General features: G+C 34.0%; 1 protein-coding gene across 1 annotated transcript; it reads left to right on the plus strand.

Annotated features, from left to right (window-relative positions):
- Positions 1-956: 956 nt before the first annotated feature.
- On the plus strand, positions 957-8,148 carry LOC128990970 (uncharacterized). Its single transcript, XM_054413657.1, has 3 exons — positions 957-1,176; positions 7,338-7,639; positions 7,880-8,148. The coding sequence occupies exons 1-3, from the start codon at positions 1,065-1,067 to the stop codon at positions 8,126-8,128; spliced, it is 663 nt and encodes a 220-aa protein (XP_054269632.1). The 5' UTR covers positions 957-1,064; the 3' UTR covers positions 8,129-8,148.
- Positions 8,149-9,652: the final 1,504 nt, after the last annotated feature.

The following is a 9,652-nucleotide window of genomic DNA, read 5'->3' on the forward strand; positions in this document are numbered from 1 at the left end:
AGCCTAGTGTGACCCGTGGAAAAGCCGCTGCTTGGTGGGGATGGGGGTGCTGGTGGCTGGCGAGCAGCCTAGTGTGACCCGTGCTTTAGTTTTTTTTGTACAAACAAAACTAAATAAACAACCGTCGTTACCTTCCGCTACAAGGCCCCACTGCTGAATTTTTATTTCAGGATCAGTGTTGCCTACAGTATTATTTTGAGGCTTCTGATTGGCTGAGAGAACATCATTACAGCGACGATTCGATTGATCCTAACGACCTCGGTGGTGTAGTGGATAGAGTGCTGGGCTGATGATCCGAAGGACCCGGGTTCGAATCCCATCCGTAGCACTATTTTTTGTACTGGATTTTTTCATTATCAACAAGTTTGGTTGGTTTGGTTAGGTTATGACGGTTTAATTTTATAATTAAAACATTATGAAATTGAATTTGACCCATTTATAGCTTTATTTTATGAACGGAAATATTTTTTTCTGTTAAGCCTTCATTTGATTTTTCATTATTAGCAAGTCTGGTTAGTTTGGTTAGGTTATGATAGTTTAATTTTAGAATAAAAAATAAAAAATAGGATTTGAGGCATTTATAATTTTATTTTATGAACATAACTATTTTTTTCGATTAATAAACCTTCATTAGATTTTTTCATTGTCAGCACGTTTGGTTGGTTTGGTTAGGTTATGACGGTTTAATTTCATAATAAAAAATATAAAATTGAATTTGAGGCATTTATAATTTTATTCTTGAACAAAAATAATTTTTCAATTACTAAACCTTCGTTATAGTCAATCAGAAGCCTCTAAATGACACTGTTGGCAAAATTAATCCTGAAAAACAAATTGTGCGGCCCCAGTGGGGCCTTGTACTACCATAGACAAACAAACGACAAACTAAACAAACAGACAGAAACGAAAACAATAGATCACGATCACCGTCACCGATCGGGTGTTTGTCCAAAAATGTCCACATTGATCAACAAAGCATCATATCATAATTAGTAGGATTTAATTAGTTATTTGCCCTCGAATTACCAATTTATTAGTAAATGTGAAATGAAGGTGTGACAGGTATGTCTACAGACAGTTTATTAGTTCGTAGAGAAGCTAGAAGACGGAAGATATTGGAAAACTCGGAAAACAGATTAAAACGCATCACAGGAAAAGATGACACAGAAAAGACAGGTTAGATTGTAACTTAGGCCTAATTTAAGGGTTTTATGGAAACATACACTGCAGTTGCCTAATAGTTCAAATATAGGCCAAATTGAAAACTTACGTTTGGAGTTAAAGTAAACTTAGTCCTTGCTTTGATAGGTAGTGAAGCTAATTTATGATAAAACAACAAAAATAGCCTATCGACTGTTATTAAGTGAGAGCCTGTCAGTCGGGAAATTTAGCAAAAAGTAGGCTAAGTTTAAGTTATTCATTAGATGAATTATAGGTTTGGCCAAAGCCATCTCTAGTAATAGGCTAAGGCTGCGGCGAGCGAAATCTGGCACCGTCGCATCAAAGGCACAGTCCAGCCGGCTCCCGCCATTGGTCTGCACTGCTAGACTGTGCATCACCGGTGATTGACCTGTTTGTTTTACACAATTTGGAGACACCTATGGTATTAGTAGTGTTTTATGCCTCATAAGTGTGTCGTGCCGGGATGCAATAGTAACCACACAAAAGCATTAAAAACTCAGGGGTGTATACCAGAGCATGTTTTAAGGGACTTCCACTGGGCGACAGTGGTGCCAGACTTACCGGGGGGTATTCAAAAAGGGGGTCCGGGGGTTCCTTTCCGGAAATTTTTGCATAAATTAAAGTGAAAATCACACATTTCTACGTAGGGTAATACATATTTTAATGAATTTTTTGATTGTACTTAGCCTAGGCTATTTGCTTGTTATTTTTAAGTTCCTGCTCCCCCCGCTAGGATTCAGGACTTGTGTCTCCTGCTACCTTCCTACCTCAACTCAGTCTACCACCAGATGCTTGGGCGAAATTTTGAGGTTACAGATTCGTCTGTAATTGTGTAATTCGGTCCCATACACTGAAGACACCCAACTCGTGATTGGTCAAACTGACCGAAGACACCGTTGAAAATGAATAATATTACCACATAAAATATTTATAAAATACGAAAACTATCTCACAGTCCGAAGACACCAATAGTGTAGCTAATCAAAATTGCCATTACTCTATGGGTAAAATAGGCATTATTTGAAGTCTCAGTCAATCTTTAAAAATAGACGGAATTCTGATGGTTCATGTTTATTTACATAAACTAAGTTAGTTCATAAACATTCATAATATATCAGTAAAGGCTTAAGTACCTAATTTAAAAACAGTACCTAAGTTATTTTAAAAAAAAGTTGTACTTCACCAACTTTTGATACATGTATTTGTTTTTTCAAAATTATTTTAACAACACTCAGAGGGAGTTTATTTCACGATAAACCTCATGAACATGTAAACATATACAGGGTGTCTCAGACCACCCGGCCGGCTTGTATAGCTCCAATATGAAAGCAAATATAAACCTAATTTCAACCGGAACCCCCTATTTTGACACCAAGGAATTCAGCTAAATTATTTTCAACCCCAAAAAAGCACCCCAAAGGGCAGATTTTGGGGGGTGGGGGTGGTTTTTGGGAAATTTTCAAATGTAAAGGGGGGTCGTGTTATAGCCTACCTCATTTTAAAGGTCCTTTAGTCCTGAGTATTTTAGTGGAAAAAGATTTAAATTATCTTCATCCCTATTTACAGGGTGTTCAAAAATGAACAAAAAGTAGACCTTTGAACTACTTTTCACTGTAAAGAGGTGGAATTTCAAGGGGGGGTTCAAATTTTGATAGGCCTAACACTTTAATTGCTAAATGAGCTTTCAAAAAACTCTGGTTTCAACCCATTTGTTATCTTTTTACTTATGTTACGCATTTTCAAACTTTTTGAAGTTTCAAAAGCTGTTATCTCAAAAATTTTAAATGGCAACATGGGTTTCATTACAAACTACATTGTAGCCCTTAAAATAAGCTACAAATTTTGTATTTAATGTTTTTTGGTATCTTCATTGGTTACAGAGATATAACGAAATTAGTGTATTTTAATGTTTTATTAAATGGTATTCAAAGTGTTTGCTGTTGTAAATGTACACCTCTAGGTCTCAATTAAAACTAATTTTGTCTAAAAAAACAAAATAGTACTCAGATTGTTGATCTTGGAAGATTGATAAAGGAAAGAACACAACTCCAAATATTCTTCTCGTTATTTTACAATTCCATGACTCTAATAGTGCTTTGAAAGAATAATTTGTTTGAATCAGCATTAATAGCCTACATATTGAGACCTAGAGGTGTAAATTTACAACAGCAAACACTTTGAATACCATTTAATAAAACATTAAAATACACTAATTTCGTTATATCTCTGTAACCAATGAAGATACCAAAAAACATTAAATACAAAATTTGTAGCTTATTTTAAGGGCTACAATGTAGTTTGTAATGAAACCCATGTTGCCATATGAAATTTTTGAGATAACAGCTTTTGAAACTTCAAAAAGTTTGAAAATGCGTAACATAAGTAAAAAGATAGCAAATGGGTTGAAACCAGAGTTTTTTGAAAGCTCATTTAGCAATTAAAGTGTTATCAAAATTTGAACCCCCCATGAAATTCCACCTCTTTACAGTGAAAAGTAGTTCAAAGGTCTACTTTTTGTACATTTTTGAACACCCTGTAAATAGGGATGAAGATAATTTAAATCTTTTTCCACTAAAATACTCAGGACTAAAGGACCTTTAAACTGAGGTATAACACGACCCCCCTTTACATTTGAAAATTTCCCAAAAACAACCCCCACCCCCCAAAATCTGCCCTTTGGGGTGCTTTTTTGGGGTTGAAAATAATTTAGCTGAATTCCTTGGGGTCAAAATAGGGGGTTCCAGTTGCAATTGGGTTTCCATTTGCTTTCATATTGAATCCATACAAGCCGGCCGGGTGGTCTGAGACACCCTGTATAGGAGTAATTTTAAATTATTGTAGTAAATAAGTACAACTGAGCACCCTGAATATTATATTTTTAAGTATATTATTTAAGTATATTTAAGAATATTATTAATATATTAGGCCTATATTATATATTAATATAATATTATAATATTAACTTCTTTTAAAAATATAATATTCAGGATGCTCAGTTGTACTTATTTAGCCTACTACAATAATTTAATATATCAGCAGCCCTATTACGTGAACACCTAAATTGAAACATAGTAGTAATAATTTGAAACAGTTTTATCTTTTATGATTTTAGTTGTATAGGCTACAAAATATTTCCAAAAAATCTATAACGGTCTCGCAGACTGAAGACACCAAATGTGTTATAAAAATCATGACAACACTCTCTAGGGGTTAAGTTAATTACATATTCTAGAATGTTGAACAGACCAAGTCTCCATTTACAACCTCTTGGGCCAAAATCATAGCTTAATGCTATAAAATATTTATATAGGCAATGTTATTTTTTAGATTCCAATACATTTAAAATGTGAATCATAAAAAAAAAATAATAATAATGCCGGCACCACCCGTAGCCACTGGGTGACAAAATCTCAGCTTTTGGCAACACTTTTGTCGCCCAGTCAACATGTTATTTTATACCCTATTTTATTTCACTTCCCTCTAGAAGGTCCGCGTCAAGATGAGTAGGTTTGTTAGGGCTATACATTTACACTTGGTCAAGTAACGCGTTCTGATTGAGAAAATACACGTTTCATAGCTTATTAAAACTAATACTAAACGTAAAACATATTGGATAACAAATATAAAACTAAAATAGCAATCCCAATATCTGTATGAACAAACAGTTTTTGTGTACCTCTTATGTATTATCGAAATGAAAAATCAATACACTAAGTATTGATAGGCTACCGATAATTTGAAATATTTTAAATAGGCAAGATGTTTTCAAACCTTGCGCAGTTGTGTTTTGTACATTTTAATATGCATGTATTGCATACATTTCCAATGCATTTAGTCGTTAGAGCTGTAGCAATATTTTTTATTTCTACCTTAGTACAGTTCTTCATGCACATTCAATGACAAAAATCTAAAATATAAAACAGCTTTGCATATCTCGCACTTCAGTTTGAAAGAAATTATAATATCCTCTTAGTTATATATTAATAGGCAATTCTTCAAAACCCTTTTTCTCAGCTCATGCACATCGCAGGGCGAATCTACGCATACTGTGGAAAGATATTTTCCTGTATATGTGAAGAATCCCCTTAAAAATTTAAATAGACTCAAAATAACTTAAGCACAAAAAATGAATTTAAAATATAAAAAAATTGTCATGGGCCTTATGCAAGGCTGTAAAAAGTTGTGTAAAAAGTGTATAAAATGACGTTTTGGAGGACAATAAGTGGGGGAATGCAATTCCGGTCCAAAATATTAGCCGGATTTAATAAATCTGACCTTAAGCACAGTTCCTCGTTCCTCCAAAACTCCAATAAGTTATAACTTACTTAGGCCTACACCATTTTTACACATTTTAACATAATTTTACATAATTTAAGAGACAGAACTTTGAGTTCTGTCTCTGTCAGTGCCGTGAAAGGTTGCAATAAGTGTTGTAGGCCTACATGAAAATGTTTTGTTCGTGCGTGTTAAATTTATATACAGTTTTATGTGTAAATGTAAATTTCTACAACTTGACAAGTCCAATTCGGATGGTATAATGTTTCAATGTTTCTGTATACCACTTGAAAATGCCAACATGGCGAAACATAGTGGATTAAAAAAACACACTATTTGAACTGCAAGATGAGGTATGTTTTATTTTAGTCTAACCAACACAAGTACACTTCCCATCCTTTGTTAAAGTTGAAGCTCGTTTATCGTGTTTAAAGTAGTTCATGCTGGTGCTGGACACTGGGCGCGCTGATGTCTACAAAATCTTATATCAATTATTATAGGTTCAATTTTATTTGTAGAAAATTTGCTATTGCCTTCAAAAACAATTTTCAAGTTGTGTAGGCCTACATATAGCAAAATGCTAAAAATGCTACTGCAGCTCAAACCCTGGTATAGGGTTATTTAATTTCATGACTTGTACTTTCCTACTGTTCCACCGAGCAAGCGATACCTCTAATCCATGAATCTGCGCCCCCCATCGAAGCCCATCATCCAGCCTCACCCCTAAAAAAGTCAGTCTATTATTTTTAGAGTTTTGCTTTTGTGCTGTTTGAAAACACAAATATGCCTAGTTCGTTTTCTGAGAATCTAGACTGAGTTTGTTTGCTTCAAAGAATGTGTACCGTACCTATTAAATATTTGTTCAAAAATTAAATATTCATTTAGTTTGTTGAGATGCTGATCTAGGTTATTCTGGTATGGAGATCTAGATCTATTGTATAAATTGATGCAACAGTAAAACGTTCCCTATTTATGGTAAAATTTATTCTGAAGCACTAAAAAACGGTTTCTTTGATGAAGTCCTTGCCAATGGTTGTTGATAAAATATTTTTGATTATGTCACAGTGTATTTTTTAGAATATGGCTAATCCACCTAGGCCCTTCTCCTACCCATCTATAAATTCATAATTTTTGGTGATGTTAAACACCTAAGTGTTTAATGTTGATTACCGGTGGATAGAGCCATACGTATGGCTTGGTATAGTTTATTTCAATTATTGTAAAAGCAATATAAAGGAAGCTCACGTTTTTTTAGCCTACAACTAATCTTTGCTTTTATTATGTTTCCGTGGAATTCAAATTTATTATGATGGTAATTTTATCCTGGCAATCCACAAAACATTAATTTATTTTACAGTCAATGGTAGAAATCACTCGTTTATAATAGCCTATAAGCCTACTTCCATAAACAGTTCTTTGACATTTTGTTTAAATTAAAATCTGATTACTTCGGGGAGTAAAGTTTTGGTAGGAGAGAGCCAAGTTTAATGATCGTTATTTGATTAGAAGTATTTTCACTTATTGGCTATCTACTAATCTTCAGTGTTGTTATAAACACATGTCTTTTGCTTTTGTTGACTTTTTCCTTGTTATTTTGTTCAACCAACATGGTTAAGTTACTTAGCAACCCATAAGGCCAATATTAAAAAGATTTGACTTTCAATTTCTTTTTTTTACGTAATTAAATTTTTGTTAGCAGTTTTAACTGCAATAAACACGCTTTTAGGACGGAAATAAATTCTATGCAAAATTTTAAGGAAATTGTCAAATTTGTTTTCGATATCTTTGTGCAAGCAAGTATTTATACATGCAAGCAAACATTGCTAATATAATAGTACCGTATAGGATAACTGTGTGATTAATTTATGCTCCTTTTACAGAAACTACTACTCATCTTGAAGAAAATGGATTCGTTAGTTTTTCTGGTAACTTCATATCAAACGGATCTGTTAAACAGCAACAAGAAACTGTTCCGTGTAGCATTCCACCGAGAGCTTGGGTAGAAGAATCTTACAATGAGTCGTCAATATCAGAACAATTTGAATTCCTCTCCAGTACAAGTGGATTGATAGAGAATGACAAACACTCTGCAAGCTATTTGCCTAGCAACCTTGTATACATATCCATGGCTATTTTGTTTCGTTTATCCATTGAACTTGACAGTCATTTTATATGTGCCAACGTAAGTATACTGATGTACCATAACTTAAATGTTTAAGTGGTTAATGTTTTTCAGATTATAAATCTATCATAACCTGTTTAAATGTATATGATGAAATTTGTCGCTTTTAAAATTTTAATTACATCTGAACGTCTCTTATGTTCTTGATAACCTGTTAATGGTAATGAACAATTAAGGTGGTTGTTTAAAAATATACCTCAACAGTTTTAAAAATCTGCTTATTATAATCTGAATTTTCAGAATCTGGTGATTGCATTTCTCCTGACAAAGCTTGCAGTCTGTAGTTTCTTCGGCCTGCCAATCCCGGAAACGTCAAGGTTTCTCGGAAGTCTTCTCCTTTTAAGTGGCATATCATCTCAGAAAATCAAAATATTCACTTTATTAATAAGTGTCGTCTATACAGGACTTCATGAATTTGCATTATGCATTTTTGTATTTGTTTTCTGTGATCTACTCGTTAACTTCTACAAAACTATTTTTTATGAATAAAGCTTATATTTTGTCTAAAATTGTGATACATCTTTCTAAAGCACCAAATTTCCCATGTGAAAATCTTTTAATTAAGCAGCCTAATGAGTCTCTTGGGCCTACATGGGTACTTCTATCATACTTCTATCATTGACTTTATATTTACACCAGATATAAAGTCAGTGTAGATTAATGCTTCTCTGTCTGTAAAACCATTTTAAGAACTTTTGTACAACCTTTTAAAAGGCGAAAGGCCTCATAAAAATTAAAAATTCAGAAATATTGGCGAAGTTATTATTTTAAATTAGTAACCTTTTAAAAGTTGGATAAGAAAAAGCCACTGTGGCATTAGTATATTGGCGTTGTATTGTAACTACATTCAAAACTCTTAACAGGTTGTTTTTGGACCAAACTTAAGTTCGGACAATCAGCAGGGTCATTATGTATCTAAGCGAATATATGGTTAGTTTTATTAATTCAACCAAATAATAGTACAGTATTGATAATCATAGTGAAAGTGAGTCATCTATAACAGGGGTTCTCAAAGTTCGCCTACTCAAGGAATCCCATAATTAATTATGTATGTAATCCGGACAACCTACAACTACCCCACCCTCTACCACCCAAACCCAATATTTATCTGCTGATCATAGGCATGTGTTGAGCTTGCTATGTAAGTTTGTAATGCAAACTGAAACTTATATTTTCAGAAATAGGGCTTTTGGTGTAATTAAAAATAAATTTGTTTAGAATGTTTTTTGCGGACCCCTAGGAGTTGTCGGACCACACTTTGAGAAACTCTGATCTGTATAGGATATTCATTATTAAGGTAAAAAATAGTAAACTTAAATAGTTTTCAAAAAACATTTTGCAAAAGGGTTAAGCCTTATATGGCGTATAAGCCCTCAGTTCCAATGTTATTATTCTTATGGACATAAATTTTTACTTTATCCCCCTACAGGCCTACACAGTACCTATAATATGGAAGAAGTATTCTTTTTGTCAATATTTTCGAGTTGAGTTTTGGCATAGACTAACCAACACAAGTAGACTTCTCATCCCATTGTAAATTTTGAAGCACGATTTTCGTGTCTAGTTCATGTACGTGACACAAAGGCGCTAGTAACGACGAAATTTAGTTTCTATTATTTTAGGGTTAATTTCTTGATTTGTGCTTTACTGTTTGGTTAAATAACTAGGGGACAATTTATTGTTTATGATTAGATCGTATTATTTGGTTAAACGAGGTTTTAAATGACTGTATTAACGGGAAACAAATTGTAAACAAAACACGACCTCTAACATAAACCGTACAGAACTAACAATAAAATTGTCTTCAGCTGTTCCATTAGGATGAGAAATCTACTAAGGGCCATGTCATACGAGCGCTATTGCCGTCGCGCAGATGCCGTCGCGTTAAAGTCGCTCCGACCCGGCAATGGGGTTCTTATGAAGCATGTCATACGGACGCTAATGCCGTCGGCGAGTCCGCGTTAGCCGGACGCTGAGCGCAGCCAACGCGGACGGTCGCGCCAGCGACGCGGC

This window comes from Macrosteles quadrilineatus, unplaced genomic scaffold (genome assembly GCF_028750875.1).
Source record: "Macrosteles quadrilineatus isolate MER2022 unplaced genomic scaffold, UCM_ALF_1.0 Scaffold_3__2_contigs__length_128488019, whole genome shotgun sequence".
Classification (NCBI taxonomy): domain Eukaryota; kingdom Metazoa; phylum Arthropoda; class Insecta; order Hemiptera; family Cicadellidae; genus Macrosteles; species Macrosteles quadrilineatus.

What these genes read in the sequence shown, in the direction of transcription:
- LOC128990970 (XM_054413657.1), top strand. Translation starts at nt 1,065, where the DNA reads ATGTCTACAGACAGTTTATTAGTTCGTAGAGAAGCTAGAAGACGGAAG. An exon ending in AGATGACACAGAAAAGACAG is followed by an intron (nt 1,177 to 7,337) that starts GTTAGATTGTAA and finishes CTCCTTTTACAG; the next exon opens with AAACTACTACTCATCTTGAA. An exon ending in GTCATTTTATATGTGCCAAC is followed by an intron (nt 7,640 to 7,879) that starts GTAAGTATACTG and finishes CTGAATTTTCAG; the next exon opens with AATCTGGTGATTGCATTTCT.